The sequence below is a fragment of the Chinchilla lanigera genome, unplaced genomic scaffold (assembly GCF_000276665.1).
Source record: "Chinchilla lanigera isolate Chin_1 unplaced genomic scaffold, ChiLan1.0 scaffold00112, whole genome shotgun sequence".
Lineage (NCBI taxonomy): Eukaryota > Metazoa > Chordata > Mammalia > Rodentia > Chinchillidae > Chinchilla > Chinchilla lanigera.
Window position 1 is genome coordinate 648,850 of NW_004955513.1, and position 23,168 is coordinate 672,017.

The 23,168-nt window shown below is 47.7% G+C and overlaps 1 protein-coding gene across 1 annotated transcript in view; it reads left to right on the forward strand.

The window, feature by feature from the left end:
- Positions 1 to 3,198: 3,198 nt before the first annotated feature.
- Positions 3,199 to 23,168, forward strand: part of Abl1 (ABL proto-oncogene 1, non-receptor tyrosine kinase) — a 147,135-nt gene continuing 127,165 nt past the window's right edge. Inside the window, exon 1 of the mRNA XM_005408347.2 lies at positions 3,199 to 4,538. Within this exon, the coding sequence (XP_005408404.1) occupies positions 4,403 to 4,538 (136 nt within the window). The 5' untranslated portion in view covers positions 3,199 to 4,402. The remainder of the gene's footprint in view (positions 4,539 to 23,168) is intronic.

Sequence of the window (23,168 nt, forward strand, 5' to 3'; positions counted from 1 at the left end):
GCTGGGGATCTACTACTCCGCTTGGGTCACAGGGTCTCACTGTACAGTTCAGACTGGCCTTGAACTCATGGCGATCCTCCTGCCTCAGCCTCCTGAGTGCTGTGATTTACAGGGGTGCTATTCCTGGAAGCAGTAGTGACTTTGAACACTGCATTTAACAGTTATTGTGGGAATGTGGTTTTTTTTGTTTGTTTTGTTTTCCGGTACCGGGAATTGAACTCACAACATCGCGCTTGCCAGGCAGGCGCTGTGCTGCTGAACTAAATCCCCAGCCCAAGCATTTGACAGTTTTTAAAGACAATTTGGCTCTTTGTCATTAATGTTCCTTTATAACGTTAACCAATAGACAGCTTCTTATCTCACTTCTGTTTTATCCCATGTAGCATCTATTTTGAGGAATTTGCAGATAACAGTATTCTCTGTTGCAAATGGAGGTTGGCTTCCCTGTAGCTCTTGGGAAAATTGCCCAGGCTGTATACCTCTGGCAGAATGGAATGCGAAAGAGTGGCATCTGGAGTCCCACCCTAGCACCTGTATCCTCCTTGCCTGGCTTCTCCCAAGCTGCCAGTTTGTGTTCTTCAGTGTCTGCTGAACAGTGATCAGTGATTACCCTTAAATACCTAGAGGAAACATGTCTGAAAGCATCTTTTTGTGATTGCCGGCTTTCCATGACCCACTAGAGGGCGCCCTTGTTAAGTAATTGCAGCAGGTATTTACACTGAGCTTTGATTTATCAAAGAACAAGATTAGACCAAACTGAATCACTTTTAATAAAAGTATATGAGCTTAAAGAGACTTGGGCCACATTCTGTCAGCATTGCTATGCTCTGGATTCTAGTTTTAAGTCCTTCAAAGTATTCTGTGTTACACAGGGATTAAAATTGTCTACTACATCTCTTGGAAAAAATGCAGTCTGGGCTTGGGAGTCACGTAAAACTAGGGAACAACAGAAGTGCAAAGTAGAAATTAGGGATGAGCCTTTAGGTCGAATACAGTTGACCTGTACAGGGACCACATACTTCAATCTTTGTGGAAAACCAGTCTACTTCAAGCCTTATGATCGCTGCTGTGCCTTTTGACTAAGATCAAGTCTAGTTTGATCCTCATGATAAGCTAGTAAAGTAAGCAGCCATGACCCCCTGCTTATAAGTCAAATCCAACAAAGTAAGGTGACTGGCTTGATTGAGCCTATAAACAACCGTCAAAAATCAGGAACAGACTGACTCTGGGGAGGGTCATAAAGCACTCCTCTGGAGGACGGTTGGGCTGATGGGAAAAGGTTATGGATCCAGGAGTTTAATTTCCAACACCGAGGGGCTGGGGATTTAGCTCAGCGGCAAAGTGCCTGCCTGACAAGTGCAAGGTCGTGAGTTCGATTCCTGGTACCAGACGAAAAGCCAAAAAAAAAAAATTTCCAACACTGAGATTGATCTTTGGAATGTTACTTGTTTATTGCTTGTCTCTTTTTCCACATCTGCTCCATGAGGATAAGGCGTCTGTCTTTCCCCCTAGCTGCTGTATCCCAGCACAAGATGTATTAGAATGCATTCTGATTTGGTTGCCTAATTTTAAGCTAAAGCAGAGAAGAAAAAATACAGAGATGTCGAAGTGGGATGTAGCTTAGTGATACAGTGCCTGCCTAGCACTGTGAGGTTCTGGGTTCAATCCCCACTACTGGAAAGAAAAAAATCACATGTGAGGAAATTTAAAAAGCATAAATAGCAATAAAAGGAAAGCAAATCTTCAAAAACAAATTAGAGTAGTAATCAGGATAAGGTAATGGGTCAGATAATCAAAGGGGGACAAAGGGCACTGAAGTTTGAAATTCCAGTTCTAAGTGTGCACAAGTTTCCGCGTTTCACGTTCAGTGCCTTCAAGTAACCGTTCCCCCCGCCGCCCCTCATTGTACCGTTATGGAAAAGGCCACTTCTCAGTCCCACAGAAATATTTCCAAAGTACGTAGCTGAATGTAATACAACATTCAGCAGCTGCGGTGCCCTCTAATACCAGTAGCAACTTGTGAAAAATAAATTGTGTAACGTTAGCTCGAGTTACAGTATTTGATACTGTATGGTGCGGTAGAAAATCCATGGTATTTGGAGCAAGGTAAGGCTGGGCCGTAGAGACTGTCACATACTAGCTGACTGACCCGTGTAAGTCACGTCTGTCCCACCTGAGGGACGCGGAATGTCACTACCGGTCCATGCCTCAGTGGGCTATAGTGTGGGTTAGGCGAGATCGCGCAGATCGGTTTGTACGAATGGGTCAGATGCCCCACTATGGGGTGTAGGGAGGGTGAAGAAGAGGGGACCAGATGCTTTTTAGTTGCAGAAGAGGTGTTGCGGAAGGTGCTAGCTGCAGGCCTGCAAATCCCCAAATGGGGCATTTTCTCCGCTAACATTAAGGTGTGTTCCTGCGAATGCGTCTTCATGTGTTCAGGCTAAAGGTTCATTCTGCTGCAAATACCCAGGATTGCAGCTGGCATACACTGAACAGACGCTGTTTCTTCAATGAGTGAACCTCCCGATATCCCCAAACAAGCCGCTGACTTCTTTAGCAACAATCAAATACCTGCTTTCTGTGTCCTCTGCTAGGTTCAGTGTTTATGCTAGGGTGTGTGTGTAGGGGAACGGGCCAAATTTTCTCTCCCAAGGGGCTCAAGGAAGTAATCCAACTCCCGGTCTAGGAAAATCCAATCCGCAGTTTCCCCTCGCTCTGGCTCTCTGTCGGTCTCACTGCTCCGCAAAGGAGACAGTGCCCGGCTACAGCGACAATCCACCGGCTCGTTGGACGGCGGGGCTGGCGCTCCGGAGCCGGGACCCGGGGGCTCCGCGGACCACAGCTCCCGGCACGCTCCGCGGCGGCGCCGAATGCGGTTGGCTGGCAGCTCTCGCCCTACTGCTGCTCCGGCCAATGGGAAGGAGGACAGCGGTCTGATCCGGATTCCCAGGGACCAATGGTAGTGCAGAGGAGGCGGGCGTTTCCTTACCGCTCACCTTGCGATCTGAAAAGCCACACATAAAAGGTCGTGGGGGACCGAGTTGCCGCGGGTAGTGACACCGGAGCCGGCAGGTGCGGCGGCGTCCCGGGAAACCGGCTCCGGGGGTGCCCTGGGTTCCCACGAGGCGAGCTCCGGACGTCGCGGAGGCGGGGCCGGGGGCGGGGCCTGGCCTCGTTGTGGAGCGGCTCGTAATCCATCATGGCGGCCGCGGGGGTCGGTGTCTGTCTCTGAGCGGCGTCGGAGCCGGAGCCAGGTCCCCGTCCTGTGGCGAGCGAACCCCTCGGTGGTCCACGGCCCCTGCCGGCCGGTGAAGCCTGGCTCCCTCGGCGGAGCTCGGAGAATGTAACAGCTCGCTGGCGGCGGCGGCGGCGTCCGGAGCCGGGGGAGGGGGTGTCTCGGACCTAGACCCCCGGGCTGCGGGCTGAGGGCTGCGGGCGGCGGAAGCGACCGGGCCTCCTCCCCCCGTGACGGCCTCCTGACTTCGGGGCCGCCAGAGCTTCGTCCCTTACGCGCCGGTCCCGGATCAGGACACCGGGGTAGTCTCGGTTTCCCCGACCTGGGACACCCTGTTTCCTCAGGCTGGAGGAGCGTCGACCCCGGAGTAAGCCCCCCATGCCCTGCCCCGGGAGCCTCCCCTTCCCCCCGAGCCGCCCTTTGCCGCGGATCCCGGCCCCGCGTTTGGCCACGGAGCCCCCCATTCATAGCCCCTCCCTGCTGTCAGGCGGCCTCCGCTGTCCGCCAGGTTACCCCCGCGAGCCTGTGATGCCCTGACTTCTTCCCATGTCACCTTCCGCCCCCCTGGTCCCGGCGAAGCCACAGACTTTAATGGAAAGGAAAAGTCTAGATTGGTTTCACAGGCCTTTTAAAAAGCGGGCTTAAAAGTTGCTGGCGACGCACTCCTGCTCAGTCTGCCTGAGGGCGAGCTTTCTGTGAAGTCCGTGTGCCCAGTGTCCTCTTCCGGAGAGCAGTGTAGGGTGGAGAAGCCGAGATAGGGCCGCGGTGGCTCCCGCAGGAGCACCCGAAAATGGTCAGCGTTTCCTTTATGCTTGGGAAGTGAAGTGAATTTAGCGTCGTTGGTCCTTTTCAGCAACCCCTGTGAATATTTCTGTTTGAGTTTTTCTCCTTGAAAAAGAAAATCACTCAGTCCGTACAGTGTACTTCGGATCAAGAAACTTTTGGGTTGCATCGTAATTAAAATTGATAAACTGTGGAAATCATTGGAACTCCGTTTACATGTGTCAGTCCGAACTGTGTTCCCTTTCCTTGCGGAAGACATTTTTCTGAGATTGGCGTCAGTTGCTGAATGTGAAACCCCACTACATACTGTTTTCCTTCTAAGCCCACTGACTGTTCTGGAAGACCTTGGTCCCTCTTCTGGCAAGGGGTGCCCATCATTGCTTTATGGGGCAGCAGCCTGGAAAAGTTCTTGGGGACCAAAGAAGGCCAAGTTTGCCCGCCCTGCATTTTATCAAAGGAGCAGGGAAAAAGGAGTCATCGAGGCATGGCGGTCCACACTGCAATGTTTTTGTGGAGCATGGTGAGTGCTTTTTCAAGATTTCTGGTCAAGTTTGTCCTTATGCATTCAGTTTAGGCGATCAAGGAGTATCTGAAACGACAGTACTTCCAGTTCTGCTTAGCTTTTTTGTCACTGTAGTTGTCTCGGATGGATCTTGTTCAGTACAAGAAAATGATGACTTTATTCAAAACTTGTTTGAATTTCTTGTTTTTCGCCTGATTTTGCTTCTAATTCACGGTTGACCTAGGACAAGCCACTTTACTGTTCCAGAGCCTCACTTTCCTTGGGAGTTTGGACTGCACTGGTTTCTTAGGATCCGCACATAGTTCTGTCATCTGTCCTGAGTGCCTGTGTGGATGTGTTACTACTTTGTCTACACAGAATTCTCATCATATTCTCAAAGTGGTTTGTGCATAGATCCTGGTTGGCGCTAATACCCTGGACCTTTCCAGTTACTGTGTTAGTAGGACTTGAAAATCTTCACTTTGAAACTGTGGGGAAGCAGCATTCTTCCTGAATGGGGGATGCACAGCATATAGTTATTTTACCTTTCTGAAGGAGTAACCTTCCCCCCATTGAAGGCACTTTCATCTTCCCTTCTCCCTGTATAGATTGCCACCATGCCACCAGGCCTGGCGGAGATTTTACTTTTTTTTTTTACTTCTAGTCCTGGGGATTAAACCTAGGGCCTTACACATGCTATGCAAGCAGTCCCAACACTTAGCTGTATCCCCAGGCCTTTGTAGTTTTTATTTTAAAAGATCTCAGTAGCCAGGCGTGATGGCGCATGCCTGTAATCACAGTACACTAAGGAGGCTGAGGCAGGAGGATTGCTTTAAGTTCAAGGCAAGCCTGGGCTATAGACCCTGTTCCAAAAAAAAAAAAAAAGTTTCACTGAGTTGCCCAGGCTGGTCTCAAATTTGGCATCCTCCTGTCCCTGTCTCCCCAGTAGCTGGGATTACAGGCATGCGCCGTCATGCCCAGGTGAGGTTTTGCTTTCTTACAGAAAGTATTCACTTAAGCTAATTAAATCTAGGTATCTGGGTTTTACTTACCTTGAAACGTTAGTTCCATTTTAGCATTAGTATTAGGCAAGCAAATGTGATAATATCCTGCGATCTTCCCAAATTCAGTATTTGAAAAGGGGGAAAGGGAATTATTTATATTTGGGTAGTGATGACTATGCAGCCTTAGATAGTAAAGATTGATACAGACTTTTCAGTGAGTTTTGGTTGAATCTATTAGAATTTAAAATGTGCGTACCAGTAACCCAGTAATCTCAATGGAGAGCTAAAATCTTATCATTGGCAACACACACTGCCAGAATTTTAGCTTTACAGTGAAAATTAGAATTTTGGAGAACTTGTATTGGCTCCTGTCACATTGATTGATGTTGGTATCTACAGATGTATATTTTGATGTTTCATCATGAAATGTATTATTTGAGAGACCTGCATAAGCCCATGAATCCATATTTTCTAAATGATCAACACATGATACACAGTTATGTACCGCTAAAAGGGCCATTCAAAGTATAAAGTGCATCGGAGACTTTAGTATAAAAGAACAGAGATGTGATTTTTTTTGTTTTTTTTGTTTTTCCGGTACCAGTAATCGAACGCACAACCTCGTGCTTGCCAGGCAGGCTCTGTGCCACTGAGCTAAATCCCCGGCCCCTAGAGATGTGATTTTAGTTAGGGTGGCTAGAGAGGCCCAGCTGGGAAGGAAGCATTTGAATAAAGACCTTATATAGAAGTGTGGGGCAAAGCATTTCTGCAGGGAAGATCAGGTGCAAAGGCCCTGAGGCAGAGCCTGCAGATTCAAGCAACAGCTGGGGCAGAGAGGAAAGGAGGGCTGGAGGAGTAAAATGGGAATGGGGGAGATGCCTGGTTGAAAGGGCCTAGGTCATTTCAAAGATTTTGACCTGTGCGCATGCTGGTTGGGAAGCCTTTGGTGAATTTTGAGAGGCAGTAATGGGATGCGTGTTTCCCTAGAATTTCTGGGATTGCTGTTGTCTGGGGAGAGCAAGGCAGGAAGCAGGGATTGCGTTTCGGAACCCTTTGCACAACATGATGATGCTTCGGCCAAAGAGTGGCAGTGGGTAGAGGGTCAGGTTCTGTAAATACCTGCAGAGACAGCCCACTGGATTTGCTCTTGGTTAGACGTGGGATGCCCAGAGTTTCAGACTGAGTAACTGGAGGAATGAAGTTGCTTCATACTGAAATGGTAGCTGAGCAAACGCTAACACGGTTTGTTTTTTGAGACAGGGTCTCACTGTGTAGCCCGGGCTGGCCTCAGACTCACTGTGATCCTCCTGCCTTAGCCTCCCTAGTACCTGGATTGCAGGTGGGCATCACCACGCCCACCTGCTTGTTTTCTTTGCGGTAGAGGAGTGGAGTGTTGGGGAGGCTACAGAAAGTGAACAGCAGGAGTTTCCTTGTGGGCATGTTGCCTTTGAGGAGCCTGGTGCATTGAGGTGAATGTGTCAGACACCTGGGTCCATGACTTGAGTTCGGGGAAGCGGGCCAGGCTGGAGCAAAAGGTGGGGTCCTCAGGGTATGGGTGTTTTGTTTTATTTATTTCTGTTTTTTTGAGACAAGATCCCACTGTGTAGTCCAGGCTGGCCTTAAACTCCCTTTGTAGGCCAGGCTGGCCTCAAACTCACAGAGATCCTCCCGCCTCAGCCAGTTTTGCTGGGGTTGCAGTTGCGTGCCCCCACACCCAGCGGTATAGGTATTTAAGGCATGAGAATGGATGTGATCGTTGCAAAGGAGAAGTCTCCACATAGGCACCTTTTGTGTATGTTAAAGCACAGTAAGTAGTTCATGAAATTTTTTTGGAATAGTAGTTTGAATTTTTTGAATGACACTTACATTTTGCATGGGGATTAACTCATCTTTAAGTTTTAAATCTTGTTTCTCTGGATTTTTTTTCCTACTAGGTCAAAAACTTACAGATAAAAAATTCCACATAGCTTTTCCTATTCTTGATAGTAAATTTTTAAATGTAAAATTATTTTAACTTTAAAAATTTTATGATGCTTTTCAAATTACTGGTTAAAAATTTGAAGCTTTTAAAAAAGAAGTTAATTTTCTGTTTTGAGTTTAGTGCCTCTATGTCCTTTAAAATATTAGTTACTTATCTTACTTATACCAAGTGTTTTATTACGAGCTTACCTGAAAGTGATCCCACCACATTGTTTACTATCAGTTGAACGAAACTTTAGGTAGCAGCAACGGGAACTTGATACATCAGCACTGTTAATTCTTCACTTTAAATTATGCTAAGTATCTGTGCACATACGTTAGGAGGCAGGAGAACGCTGTTAAGATTTATAGGTATTAAAGTTACACAGCTAGATTAGTAAAGAGAGTGTTTGCAAAGATGATAATCCATGTGCTTATGTGAAGGATTGGGTTGTGTATGAATTGTGAAAATGCCCAATTGTGTGTATGTGCTTTTTTTTTTGTATGTACATGTTTATAGGTTTTTTTCATGAAACTCTATTGCCCATTTTAAGAAATATACTCATGGTATAAAAGAAAACATTTCTTGAAAGTAAAGGAGAATGACTGAAGATGATTTCACTGAGTTTTAGTTTCACCTGGTTTAAATGAAGCTTCTATTAAAGAAAATGATAGAAGATGGAGAGGATGTTGAGCATTTTGTACTGGTTACAGACCCCAGGCACACTAGGCTGTTGAGAAGTGGGTTGCAAATGGCAGCATTTCTCCAGTGGGAGGGAGACAGATGTGTTGCCATGGTTGCAGTGGGAGTTACACCCCTAGAAGCACATCACCTGGTCCAGAGCAAGAGGGATGGAGTTGCCACTTAGCAGATGGGACACTCCTGCAGGCCTCCTTTGCCTGTATTCGTCTGCAGGTCCTTGGCCCTTTAGCCTGGTGTCGCTGTCATTTTGGTAGTTGCGACCCTGATGTCAGTTGCGCCTCTGTGTACTCAAAACTCAGTTGTCTTTTACCACTTAGCTTGAGCCCCCTCTGTGTGAGTCAGCATTTGAGCAAAATGCTTATAGGAGGAAAGATGCAGTGTGGCTCAGTTTCAGACCATGGCTGGCCAGTGCCGTGGTAGGAGGGCTGTCTCCCTAACGAGCCCAGGAAGGAGAAAAGGGAAGGAGCTTGAAGGGGCCACAGCCAGGTGATGTTCCCAAGGCTGTGTCCCTAGGACAAGCCCCAGCTCTCAGGTTCCCATTGCCTCTCAGTAATGCTGTCAAGTTAGGGTCTTAGCGGTGGGTCAGTCCATTGATGGGTTAGAGCCCCACCTCGGAACCTCGGAGACCTTTGGGCGACTTTCTCCATCTAAGCTGCAAAGCCCTCCTTCCTAAGACCATCTCTCATGTTTGGTTCTTACTCATTTTGTGTAACTTTTGCCCATTTAATCCTTCTGTGACACAGATAAGCACATAATCACGTTCTGGGGAGTGTTTCCTGTGAGCTGGGTCCTCAAGTAAGCTGTACTGCGGCGCGGCAGGACCCACCTCATTTTCTGTCATCTCAGCGCATTGCTGTTACAGCCCCTCAGTAAAACTGCTTGTTTAGTAAGAATTCTATTCAATGGATTATGTAAGAGAATGAGCTAGTTGACCATTTACAAAGAAGGGGAGACAGTTCTCAAACAGGTAATATCTTTTCCAGGGTTTCTTTTTAAATTTAGTGATATACTGAAAAGTTTCTTTCCCAGGGAATATACTTGTGTATGTTTCTTTTTTCTTTTATATATTGTGGCAAAATGTACATGGAAGTGATCGGTTTAACCATAAGTACACAGCTGAGTGGTAGTGAGTGTATTCACAATGCTGCAGCCATCACCAGGAGCTCTTTCTAGAACTTTTTCATTTCTTGATAAAGAGACTGAACCCATTGAGAGAGAACAGTCCATTTCTCCTTTGTCCTGCCTTTTTTTTTGTTTTGTTTTGTTTTTTTCCGGTACCAGGAATTGAACATCCCCTCTTGATAACCTCTGGCGCACCTTCTGTCTCTGAATTTGCCCATCCTGAGCCTGAGGATCAGCCTGATGCCACTTTTTGCAGCAGGGCAGAAGCACAAGTTCAGTTCTTCATACTTACGATTGCACAATATATATTCTTCTGTGGTTTGGCTTCTTTCACGGAACATTATTCTTGTGTGACCCATCCATGTTTCTGCATCTGTACTTTGTTCATTTTCGTTGCTCTTCAGTATTCTGTTGTATAAATACTCAAGACTTTTCTTACTCTGGTCCTTACTGATGGACATTTAGGGTCTTCTCAGTTTGGGCTGTTTATAAATAATGCTGCTATGAACATTCCTGTGTGTGTCTGCATACTTACAAGACATTTAAATGTCTCCTGTGGGTTCACCTCTTTTGTCCATTTTTCTAGTTTTGTTTCTTTGTTGACTTCTTGATGTGTAGCAGTATGTGTCTGTTCTCAGTATAGATCCTTTGTTGGATGTGTTTGTTCAATATCTTCACGTTTTATGGCGTTGATGCTCTGAAAGCCTTACTTTTAATATAGTCTAATTTGACAGTCCTTTTCTTTAGGGTTAGTACCCTTTTTTGTGGTCTATACAGTGTAAGAAATCTTTACCCGAAGAGCAGGGGGAAGTTTCATTCCTTTCCCTAGTGTTTGCAGTTCATGTAGGGTGGGTTTTCTCTGTGTGGGTGAAGGTTCAGGCTTTTGTCTTTTTTTTTTCCCGTCTTTTTGAGACAGGGTCTCACTATGCAATTCAGGCTGGCCTTGAACTCACTTCTGTAGCCCAGGCTGGCCTCGAACTCACAATGATCCTCCTGCCTCCGCCTCCCAAGGGCTGGGATTATAGGCATGTGCTACCATGCCCGGCCAGGCTTTTCTTTTTCATATCACTCTGGCTCTGTAGTTGGAGAGCATCTGCTGCTGCTGTTATAAATCAGGCATCGTCTCTTTGTGGGTCCCTGGGGGGCTCTGTATTCTGTCCCTTGGTTATGTTTGTCCATTCTCCCACCTACACCGCATGTGTCGCTGTTAGACTAAGACCTGCAGTCTTGTTCTCCAGGGTATCATGGTTTATTGCTTCGTATATCCATACATTTTAGAATCAATGATATCAATTTCCATATTTAAATAAAAATACCTCAAAGTTTTTCTTTCAGGATTACAATAAATCTCTGTGTTGATTACTTTGATCCAAGTAATAAATAATGGAATTAAAGACTTTTTATTGACAAAAGCAATGCCATTTGAGGAGACTTTTTTTTTTCTGGTAATGACAAAGATCAAATGATTTCTGTAAACTTGATAGTTTTCAAAATAAATGCTGCTTCCTTCAGATTCACTTTTCTATGGTTTTTTGTTTGTTTGTTTAAATAGTCTTGATATGTAGTTTACACTGGCCTTGAACTTGCTGTGTAGCCCTGGCCTCAAATTTACAATGATTCTCCTACCTCAGCCTCCTGAGTGTTGAAATGACAGGCATGTGCCACCATGCCCGGCTATTCTGATCTCTATTTTTTAGTTCTGTTTTTCTGTGACATTCCATCCCCAGTCCCTTGCTGGCAGAGACATGTATGTACATCTTCCTGGGTCAAGCGCGATCTTTTGCAGGCTAGGTGCTCAGTAAATACGAATCAGATCTGTTTGGGTGTTGACCCCGTCAGACACCGTGTCTGTCTGGGGTGGGATGGCAGGGAACAGGACAGTCAGCTAATGAAAGGCTCTTTGTGTGCAGCTTAGGACCCTAAGGGCTGCACTGGCCACCTGCTTGCAGAATGATTATCACCGCCCTAAACAGCAGGGAAAGTCCAGGGAGCGGGCTGAGGGCGGGGCCGCTTGCTGCGTGATCATGTCAATCACACAGGGAGCCCTGTTAGCACCAGTAGCGCCTCCACACCTTCATCTGCATCTTGTTTTCCTCTTCTGCATGTCTGGGGCTGCTGGTGACAGCTAACCAAACTGAAATCCCCTTTTCTTTGCACATTTCATTTCTACCCTGGAATGACTGAAGAGTAGTTTTTCTCTTTCTTTCTTTCTTTCTTTTTCTTTTTTTTTTTTTTGAGACAGGGTTTTGCTATGTAGTCTAGGCTGGCCTCAAACTCATGGCAATCCTCCCACCTCAGCCTCCCAAGTGCTAGGGTTACAAGCCTGTGCCACCACACCTGGCACGATTTCATTTTTCTTTTCTTTTCTTTTTTTTGGTGCCAGGAATCGAACTCATGACCTCATGCTTGCCAGGCAAGCACTTATAGCTGAGCTATATCCCTGGTCTGAAGATTTCATTTTTTGAGAGCTAGAAAATAGAATTGCTAAATAGAGAAATAACTTGTTTTGAAGTAGAGACATTTGTGTAAGAATAAGAGGAAAGCCTCAGAGCAGTAGTACATTTGTTATCCCAGGTACTCTGGAGGCTGAGGCAGGATGATCTCAAATTCTAGACCAGTCAGGGCCATTTAAAGAGACTTTGTCTCAAAAAGGGAAGAAAGAAAAGGGCTTGGGACATACATTCATGTTCTCAGGTTCATTCTCTATTACCACAAAAAGAGAGGATAGACTCATATTCTGAGTGCAGAATATGCACTCCCAGAACTTGGTTTCTCTTTGATATAGTGGGTCTTTGGTCACAGCTTTACTTTGCTCTTTGCTGAGACAAAATACCTGATACCCAAAATTAAAGGAGGAAAGGGTTATTTTGGCTCACAGTTTTTTTTTTTTTTTGGCTCACAGTTTGTAGTTCATAATCACCTGGCTCCAAGGCAGGTTGCCCTGGCACAGGGCAGCACAGAGGAGAAACAGTCCGTGGTGTGGAAGGCAGAAGGCAGGAAGAAGCAAAAGCAGCAGGCAGCAAGCAGCAAGCAAGGGCAGCAACAACAGCAGCCCTCTTTCTGTCCCTTCGTGCTGTCTGCACCCACGCCCAGGGAGGGCCTTCCCATGATGCTCTCCCAGAACTATGCCCGACCCATCAGCGCACTGACTTAGTAATCACACACCCTCGATCCTAGCACCGCATGCTCCAGATCCAGCCACTGCTGGAAAGCCTCACCTGCGACCCCGCGAGGCTTTGGGGGACGCCTAGGCACAAGCCATAGTAGTCACTGGTTTACTTCATGTATAAATTGTAAATTACTAGGGGCTGAGTTTATAGTCATGCCTACACTAACTGAAACCTTCACTTAAATAGAATTTATTTTTGGCGTATTCACTTTTATGAGAAAAAGAGGCAATCAGTCAATTATCATGAGCTTAAACAACTCTCAGATTGGCCTGGTTTTTGTTTTGTTTTGTTTTTCTGTATGGACAAAGTTTATTTGAAAAAAGTAAAAATGAAGAGTGAGGGACACACTGGCTGTGTAGAGCGAGCTTGGGCCGAGTAAAAGAAGAAAAAGCAAGATGAAGGTGTTCCCCGGGGAAAGCAGGCCGGGCTGTTGTGAGGAAGGCGAGCTAGCCTCGCCTCAGTATCAAGTAGATTGATTAAACCTCTGCTTCCTCCTTCTGCAATCCGATACAGTGATACAGTCATTGATTTTTTTTTCCTTTCAGTATTGAGCATTGAGCCCATGGGTATTCTGCCAGTAGGCTACATCCCAACCCTTTTTATTGTTTTTTTTTTTTTTTTTGAGACAGGGTCTTATAAGTTGCTTAGGCTGGGTTTGTTCCTCCTGCCTTGGCCTTCTGAGTAGCTGGGATGACAGGGTTTACATGTAATCCAGAATTTTATTAGTAATTCTACAGCATTTAGAATTACAGGGTGTCTCTTGTGGATGTGACATGAGCTCATGTTTTAAATATTTTTAAAGTTAATGTGCCTGCTCTGGGTGTATGACATAGGTAGGTTGTACAGTATTCCTACTTTCTGTTAGAAAACTCATTCAGTGGGGTTGTATTTTTAAGGATCATGTTGCTGATTAGTTACAGAGCTGTGGTAGAAATCAGCTTGAGTATTTTCCAGCAGGAACGTGACTCTTTGAAAATGGATTAATGCCAGCTGGGCATGGTGGCACACGCCTGTAATCCCAGCGCTTGGGAGGCTGAGGCAGGAGGATCATTGTGAGTTCGAGGCCAATCTGGGCTACAAAGTGAATTTAAGGCCAGCCTGAACTCCATAACGAGACCCTGTCTCAAAAAGACAAAAAAAAAAAAAAAAAAAGATGAATGCCTTTTTTGGTACGAGGAATCAAACTCAGGACCTGTGCTTGCCAGGCAGATACTGTGCTGCTGAGCTATATTCCTGGCCCCTGCCTTTTGAAAATGATCACAAGGTTGAACTGAGAGATGTTTAGGTTTAGAATTTATCTAATCAAATTTTTTATTGTTTTCACAGTTTTTGTGGCATGTTTTTGATTGAATATCCTTAGCCTTTGGTAATTGGGTGTTTGTGGATGGTGTGTGACATATATCCTTTATTTATGCTTATGGTTTATAATTTCATGTTCCTTTTGTAAAATTTTTAAGTATAGATTATAATTTTTAAAACCTGTACATTGTTTTATGGCAATTTCAAAATTTATTTCAAAACTAAATTGAATGATCGTGGATGGGTAATACCTTTTCTGATTTAAAGTACAAAATAGGGCCCAGGTGTGTGTTGTGTGGTACTTGGTCCTCACCCCGCCTTCTCACCTTCCCTTCCGTGGCCCCTCTGCAAAGCCATTTTTATCGTTCATTTCGCCCCACCAGTACACACACGGTAAAGACTGTTCTTACCTTCCTTGTTCTTCGCTCACTGGGCCGGCAGGGCTTCCAGCTATCTTTCTCTTTTAGGGCTGTGTTGTATCCCACTAACTGGGAAATGTCTTTGGTTTCTGGGCCCTTGGGCTGTTTCCAGTCATTCTCCCGCTGTTGTAAACAGTGCTGCAAGAAGAGGCTCCTGCGGCTGTGTGGGGAGAGATCCCTAAAAGCCGGAGCACGGAACGAAAGCTGCATGCCTTTGGCGTTTGGACTGGCAGGTGGCTACCCCGAGCGGATGGCTACGAGTCCATAGACAAACACAGGTGCCGTCTTGGCAGATGTTGTCCCCAGAGTTCCTTCCTTCCATTAGTATCTAGTTTGCGCTCCCACTGCCAGCAGCCATCAGAGGTGCCGTGACCCCAAAGCCTGTCTAAGACAGCACACTGTCAGACCGTGGGGCTTTTACCAACCCGGTGAGTAAGACACACGGAGCATCTTGGTGTAGTTTTCCTCACGAGCTCACCTGTGAACATTTGGACACGTTTAAGGGACCTCCATATTTATCTTGCTAGGGTGTCTCCCCACGTTCTCCCTGTGGCAGATGTCTAAGCAGGAAACTGCAGGGCCTCTCTGGTTGCCTTCGACCCTTGCACTGCCTGAGGAGCTGCTCAGCCCAGGCTCCAGAGTGGCCACGAGCAGGCCTTCAGGCCCAGCTGTCCCTGGGGTCTCCCTGGGAGCTCGGGACCTGCATCCAGAGCCCACCCTCAGGGACCAGTTTAATTCCTGTGGGGAGAGGCCCTGTTGGCTCCAGCTTGTTTGTTTTGCAGCCCTGGAAGTGGAACTAGGTCCTCAGATGCTAGGCAGTGCTCTGCCACTGAGTTACAACCCAGCCTAGAGAATTGCACTTGTGTTTTAGTGAGGAGAGACTCTAGTTAAAAGGATTTTTGTGCTGGGCGTAGGGTCACACATCTGTAACCCCAGCTGCTCAGGATGTCAAGGCCAGAAGATCACACGGTTGAGGCTGCCCTGCACAGTTTAGTAAGACCCTGCCTGTCTCAAAGTAAAATCAAGCCAGGCATGGTGGCCGTAGCCCCAGCAGTCTGGAGGAATGAAGCAGGATTATAAGTGTGAGCCCAGCGTGGACAACTTAGCAATTTAGCAACAGGCTGTCTCAAAATAAAAAATAGAAAAAGGGCTGGGGATGCAGTTTGATGTGAAGGCCCCAGGTTCAGTCCCCAGTACTAGGGGATGGGGAGTCCAAAGGGCCAGGGATGTAGTTAGGGCTAGAATGCTTGCCTGGAATGTATGAGACCCTGAATTCAATCTGTAGTACTGGGAAAAAAAAGACTTTGGCTAGGAGAGAAAGGTCTGTTGCAGAAGGGAGAATGCTATCACCATTAGGTCTGCAAGCATTTCCTGTTTTTGTGTTAATTTTTAACTCTTTAGATGACTCCAGGGTGTCCAGGGTGTCCAGGGTAACTCATCGGCCTGTGACCCTCACCCTGAACGCTGAGCATGTGAGAGTGGGCATGCGTTCTCAGCCCACTCGGTCAGTCTGAAAGCAAGGCCTTTTATCCCTGGCACTGAGGGTGAGGTGACCCTTGCTTCTGGGAGCCAGGGTAAAACCACGAGGCTGGTCAGGCTCAGGGTGGGGCCTGGAGCCTGGGATGGGTGGAGCCCCGAGTCTCCCTCCTCTGGACTTTGGATTCTGAGACGAAGTACTATCCACCCCTTATCGTGGAAGGAAGCCGGTTAGGGTTGGCCTCCTTGTCCTTGCCGCTGCCAGTGTGCTTACTGAAAAGAGAGCCCTGGGCACGTTTGTGTTCTTTCTACTTTTTAGAAAGAAAAAATGGCAGATTCCATTGACAAGTGATAGAATCCCTCACAGCAGCGTGTATGTTTGTTAGGGCTTTTAGCTTACACACTGCTTCTCATGCCTGTTTTGTAAAACTAGCCAAATCCTCCCCGACTGAGATGCACTTCGCCCTGCGCTGTGCTCCCTGCATCCCAGGAGCCAGCATGGCTGGAGCTGCGTTGCGATGATGTCACTTCTTCAGGGTGCTACTCTGACTCCTTTGGGTTTTTTTTGAGACAGAGTCTTGCATTGTAGCCTGGGCTGGCTCCAAACTCACAACATGCCTCCTGCCTCAGCCTCCCAGGTACTGGGATTACAGGCATGTGCCATCTTCAGACTCCTTCTTAAAGTTTGTTTGTTTATTTATTTATTTAGAGACAGGGTCTTGCTCTGTAATTCAGGCTGGTCTCAAACTCAACATATAGTCTGGGCTGGCCTTGAACTCACAGCGATCCTCCTGCCTCGGCCTCCTGAGTGCTGTGATTATAGGGTGCGCCACCACACCTGGCTTTAAGTTTATTTTTTAACTGATAGTTGAAAACATATAAACCACATTTAAGGAGGCATTGTGTGATGTTGCGGTGTACATATCTGTTGTGCAATCAGGTTAAATGTATCTGTCCCTCAAATGTTCATTACTTTGTCATGGTGAAAGCATTCAGACTGCTACTTCTCAGGACAACTGCGCCAGCCAGTCCCAGCCTCCCCAGTGCTCCTGTGGTTGACCTCTGAGCCCCAGTGCTGAGCTCCAGCCATGTTGGAAGAGCCGGACCACTGGGCTAGGTGGCACATGTTTGTCATCCCAGCACTTGGGAGGCTAAGGCAGGAGGAGCACCATGAGTTCAAGGCTAGCCTGGGCTACACAGTGAGATCGTGCCTCAAAAAACAAACAAAAATAATATTATGACAGGGAACATTTGTTGAGTTCTGTATGTTCCAGGTACTACCCTAATCACTTCTAATTTTTTTTTTTTTATTTTAAAGAGTAAAAGAAGGATAACATAATAATAGGGGGGACTTAGCAAATTACAGACAAAATGGTAGGAAATTATCAATGGTTATTGTTTTACATATTGTTATCTACAAAATAGTTTCTCAGGAAAACAAATAGACAAATAATAGTGAGTTAGAGACAAAAGAGGTAGGAGATTATCAAGAGTTGTTGTACTATACTTTGGTATCTTCAAAGTGGCTTCTAAAGAAAATAAATAGAGCTATACATGAGTGACCTATTGAAAAATCATTAACTATTCTCAATGGTTGTTGTAGGAAACACATAATAATAAACATGCATCCATTTATGAAATAGGATAGGAACATTACAAACTTTACACAGTTATGGATAGATTAGTAGGAAAATATCAATGGCTGCTGTAATACATGGTGGTATCTTCAAAGTGGTTTCTCAGGAAGACAGAGATATGCAAGAAGGATCTAATAAGTAGTTACAGCCTAAGGGTTGTCAAAAATAGCATATTACCTCCTCACCAGTGACTCCTTTCACTGAGGTATGACGGCTGGAAGGAAGGCCAGGATTGAAAAGAAGGACCGAGAGACTTGCACCTGTGTCTAGCAACAGGCTGTTTTCTTGTTCCTCCATAGTCATGATTACCCAGGACTCCTCAATGGAGATGATGGTCTGGCCAGAGGGAGAAGGCAGAGCATGCCTCAAGCCCTCTCATTCCTGTTGGACTAACTGGTAGCATGGGTCTGAGCTCTGGGGCCTCCACCTCAGAGGGCAGACCGATCTCCAGTGGTCTCCTTTGCATCCAGGGTATGGCCCATGGGGCCTCCCAGGGCAGTTCCTCTTGAGGTGGCCCGGCTTTTAACAGTGGTAGCAGATGATTGCAGTTGTCGAGTTCTTCTTGGGGCCCCGGGAATCAGACCTGGGATCTGTTTCTCTTAGTGGTGCAGCAAAAGCAGCTGCTTTTTCTTGGTCTCTTTGTTTTCTCTCCTTGGCCTCCTCCTCATCATGGCTATAGAATACTGAGGAGGCAGTTCTTACTAACATCTCAAGTGAGCTGTCTGGGGTGAAAGCCATTCTTTGTAGCTTTTTCTCTTCAGCTTCCCATTGCTTTGGGACCCCACAACCAGTTAGTGTCCTCTCCCCAACTGTCAGCACAGGCAGCAGGAATCTTGCTGCAGACCTCTCCAGGGCTCCACCACAGCCTGTACTTTCGGGAAGAATGGCTTCGAGAGAGTCTCCATAGGTTTTGTGCAAGGTCCTCCTGGTTTACAGCTTCCGAACGGCTTTCATGAACACAGTCCAGAGGACCTCTGACTCCTCGGGCTTAGTCTATATTCTCATGTTCTCTGAGTCCTTTTTCAGCAGCTGCTTCTCCTCTGACTCTGGACCTTTCTGGTTCTCAGTGGCAGGAGCAAGAGTGACCTGTTGTATGGCATGTATTCCCAGGGGTTTCTCCATGTTTGAATGATTCAGACACGTCTGTGGGTGGGCATCTGCAGCTGGTGCATGGTGGGCCAATTGTGTCAATGTTTCTCTGTGTCATGGTAGTTCTCAACGAAGCAGCGGTGGCCGGCCTGAGGGCCGGCGTGCAACAGCGCTCACCGCGGTGTGGCTTCCTGTGCACCAGAGCCCCTCCTCCCAGGTGCCTGTTAGGCTGGGGGCCGGTCCAAGGGCCAGCGCTCCCCGCCCTGTGGCCTCCGGGGGCCTACGAGGCAGGAAGCTAGCCAGCCGGAAGCCCAGCGCTCCCTGCCCGTGGCTCCCTGTGCGCTGGAAGCCCTCCTTCTGGGGCCCTACGAGGCCGGGAGTGAGCCGCTGGTCCAAAGACCAGCGCTCCCCGCCTGAGGCTCCCCATGTGCCCAGGATCCTCCCTCCGGGAGCCTATGAGGCAGGAAGATAGCCAGTCAGAAGACCGGCGCTCCCCGCCCGAGGCTCCCCGGGCGCCCAGGATCCTCCTTCTGGGAGCCTACGAGGCAGGAAAATAGCCAGTCGGAAGACCGGCGCTCCCCGCCTGTGGCTCTCTGTGCGCCGGAAGCCCTCCTTCCAGGGGCCTACAAGGCCGGGAGTGAGCCGCTGGTCCGAAGGCCGGCGCTGGGATCCTCCCTCCGGGAGCCTACGAGGCAGGAAGCTAGCCAGCCAGAAGACTGGCACTCCCCGCCCATGGCTCCCTGTGCGCCGTGTGCACCGGAAGCCCTCCTTCCGGGGGCCTACGAGGCCGGGAGTGAGCCGCCGGTCCGAAGACCGGTGCTTCCCGCCCGAGGCTACCCGTGCACCCGGAATCCTCCCTCCGGGAGCCTATGAGGCTGGAAGCTTAATTTATTTTTTAATATTAAGAAAGAAAAAATGAAAATTCAGAGTTTATCACATCAGCACATCTCGAGGGTTTGTTTTTCTGGAGAAGCATGTTTGAGGTCATTATTGGAATGAGGTGGTTTGTGCCCATGAACTGGAACACTCAAAACATGCTAAAATGGGATATGAGTTATGGTGATGCTTACTCTCCCCACCGATTCAGACCAGAGTTACTGTCAGTGGATATGGTGTGTGGAAAAGCCTTCCCTCAGGTAAGTGGATTGGCTCTGTGATGTGTGAGCCTGCTCATCCTCGCAGTGAAAGTAGAGCCTGTAAAGCACAGGAAAAGGATTGCCCAGGTTATTTGTTGGTGCTGAGCTGCCCTCCACTAGTTTGGCTGGGCCTGTGTGGTGTCTGGCTGGTTGCATCCTCTTTGGCATTTCCTTGTTCAGAACTATCTCATTGTCAAACAGAATGTGTAGATACTGTCTCCTGATTTTTTTGAGGACTTTCTTTTCTTTAGGTTTAACTGAGCTATGGTAGAATGGAGAGGCTGGGTGTGGTGCATGCCTGTAATCCCAGTACTCGGGAGGCTGAAGCAGGAGGATTGCTCTGAGTTTGAGGCCAGCCTGGGCTACAAAGTGAGTTCGAGGCCAGCCTGAACTGCATAGAGAGACCCTGTCTCAAAATGACAAAAAAACAAAGCAAAACGAAAGAACAGAGAAAAGCCTTTAGGAAATAGGAATACAAGGGAAGATTTTTTGTTTTTTTGAGACAAGGTCTCGCTATATAGTGCAGGCTGGCCTTGAACTTACTATGTAGTCCAGGCTGGCCTCAAATTTTCGGTGATCCTCCTGTCTCAGCCTCTTGAGTGCTGGGATTACAGGCATGTGCCACCATGCCCAGCACAAGGAAAGATTTTTTTAAATGGATATAGTATTGTTCTTTTAAAAACAGTATACATTTCTGTGAATGTTTCAGTCAAGGAAATTTTGATTCAGAAAGTCATGGGAAATTCTACTAATGTTACCAGTGATGCTGAACTCCGGTGCAAATGAAAGTTAATCCTCTTCTGTCCGTGTAAGGGAAGCATAGGCATCCTAAGAGCATTGTCAGGGTGCATTTGGGTTACAATGCTTCTAGGTTGGGAACCATAGTTATGAGATGGATTCGAGAAGGCAATCAAACCTGGCATGATCTCCTTGCTATGGGCAAAGGGAAGTTCCATTGTTGTTTTATAAGAGTGTGTGAACTTGACATCCATGATGTGAGGGAAGAGCTGGTAAATCATGACCCTTCCATAGAAATGAGGCTTTTTGTTTAAATTGGCCGGTATAGCAGTTATCAGTGCACCCGGAATGAACTGCGTGAGGAGTGGCCATGAACTGAGGCACTTCATCCTAGTGGCGGGCAGGCCTGGAGGGAACCTGGCGCTTGCTGCTTCCCTGTGCCACAGAGTTCCTAGCGAGTCCACTCCTGTCCTGTGCGAGTGCTGGCTGGGAGCTACGGCAGACCCCCGATGGAGCTGAAGGACCTGTTGCCACACTGGAGCGCGTGCCGTTTTGTTTTGTTGTTTGTGGTTCTGGGCCTCGAACCCAAAGCCAGGCGCACGCTGCGTAAGCACTCTAGTGCAGAGCTGCGCCCCGGCCCCAGTGCTGTTTGATCAGGACCTTCGGGTTGCTCTCGAGGAGCAAGACCACACTTGTCTGCAGATGTTCACTGTCGAGCATGGATCCAAACAGGAGCCGGCTGAGGACACTCTGAGGAGCGGACCGGCGAGGGGAGCGCCAGCTCCAGCCGCTGAATAGCGTGTTCCAGCGGACCCTCCTGCCAGGGACCCTGCGCCCGCTTCCAGAGCACTGGAGGGAGGAGCTGGCCCCGTGCCTGTTTGCGCCCCGCCCTTTGTTGTGGTGCAGGGCCCTTTCTTAGCCCTGCCAGGGCTGCAGTGTCAGGCGCGCTGTCGTTGCCCTGAACTCGAGGGGGTTGTTGGGGAGCACGGGAGTGTTCCTCCACCTCCCTGTGTGCTCCAGCTGGCGCGCAGTGAGGCAGCCTCGAGCTTGGCTTGCTGACCCCTGCTGAGGAGGAGGGTGGCCATGGCACAGCCTGCCCCTGCTGGCCAGAGGGCAAGGCCCATTGCAGCAGGGTGCAGCTGGACAGCCAGGGCCCTTCCCAGGTTCACAGATGGTGGCTGTGACGTACAACGCATCTGGGATAGACACCCAGTCTTGTCGCAGTACCCTTACCTGTAACAGCTGCCTGGGGGTACGTTCTGTCCGCTGGGCACTGTGCAGAGCTCTTGACATGTTTGAAATCACCAAGTAGCGCCAGAAGTACTATTTTGCAGTGCAAATCTAAGTTTTGGACGCGGTAGCTTAAAATTCTTCATGGTTCCGATCACGTATATTCCTATCATGTAGAACAACAGTCTCAAAAAATCCTTAAAATTTTTTGAGCAAGCAGATTGCATATATGTGTTGCATATATTTCTATACAGCTAGTATTGTATGTTATTAAGCTATTATAAAGCATTATAAACTAAACATGAAGATGGAATAAATTATAGTTTAAATACACTTTCAGCTGGGTGTGGTGGCGCATGCCCGTAATCCTAGCACAGGCGTACTCTGCCATCTCCCTGGCATGCTCCAGCTGCGGGCAGGACCTCTGTGCAAATGGTGGATTTGGATTGAGGAGCACCAGTTCCTGCCATGGAATAGCATGGCCCAGCCAGATGTTCCCCATCTAGGGACTCCATGTCCCCTTTCCAGAGCAGTTGTAAAGAGGAAGGAGTGGGCCATGTGCACTCAGGAGGTAGAGGCAGAGGCAGAGGCAGAGGCAGAGGCAGAGGCAGAGGCAGGAGGATCCCTGTGAGTTCAAGACTAGCCGGGGCTACATAGTGAGTTCAAGTCCAGCTTGGAATACATAGCAAGACCCTGTTTCAAAAATAAAAACAAACAAACAAATTTAAGATTCTATTTAATGTGTTAATATAAATTTTTTTTGTTTCTAAAAGTTATTAATGAGAGTAGTATGATGGATTTTACTTCATGATTTTTCAAAATCTTGGTTTAATACTTGCTGTGTAGCCATTTTAACCTCTTATAGTAAGTTTATCCTTTGTTTGGAGACAAGGCTTGCTCTGTAGTCCAGGCTGGCCTTGAACTCACTATGTAGCCCAGGTTGGCCTAGAACTTGTAGTGATCCTCCTGCCTCAGCCTCTCAAGTGCTATGATTATAGGTGTGTACCCCCACTTCCAGCTGCTTTCTTTGATACTTGACTTTAATGGTGCCCAGTGTGGCAGGTCATCTGTAAGGTGACCGTCAGTGATTCCTGCCGCCTGGTACTCCTGGCTTTTTTAAAATACCAGTTCCTCCCTCCATCTCCCCCTCTGTCTGTCTGTCTGTCTCTCTCATTTTGTGTTGATGTTAGGAGTGCTCATATTGGAAATAAGAAGAACAGCTCCTGGGTTTTCAGGAGGGGTCCTTAGTGCTGGCCCCACTGGTTCTGATTTTGCCTGGTCGTCTGTCTTAGCCCTGACCAGGGAGGAAGCTAGAGTCAGGTGACAGTCAGAGCAGACGTGTGACAAGCGGATGAGAAGCTGAAACATTTTCCTTGCCTGCAGACCCTGGAGAGACGATGGCAGCAGGCAGCACAGGGACACAGGACGAGGGACTGTGATGGGGGCACCAGTCCCAACCAGCAGGTGGGGTGCAGAGAGAAGAGGGGCCCATGAGTGGAGCTCTGTTACCCAAGCAGTTGTGTCCAGGTTCAGCCAAGGGGAAGATCTAGCCAGAAGGGTAAAAGCAGCTGGCATAACAGTGCAGTCCCCGCAGCAGTCACCAGAAGGCAGTTGAGTTAGGACACCTGGAGGAGCTGAGAAGCGCTGGGCTCTGGCTCCCTTGAAA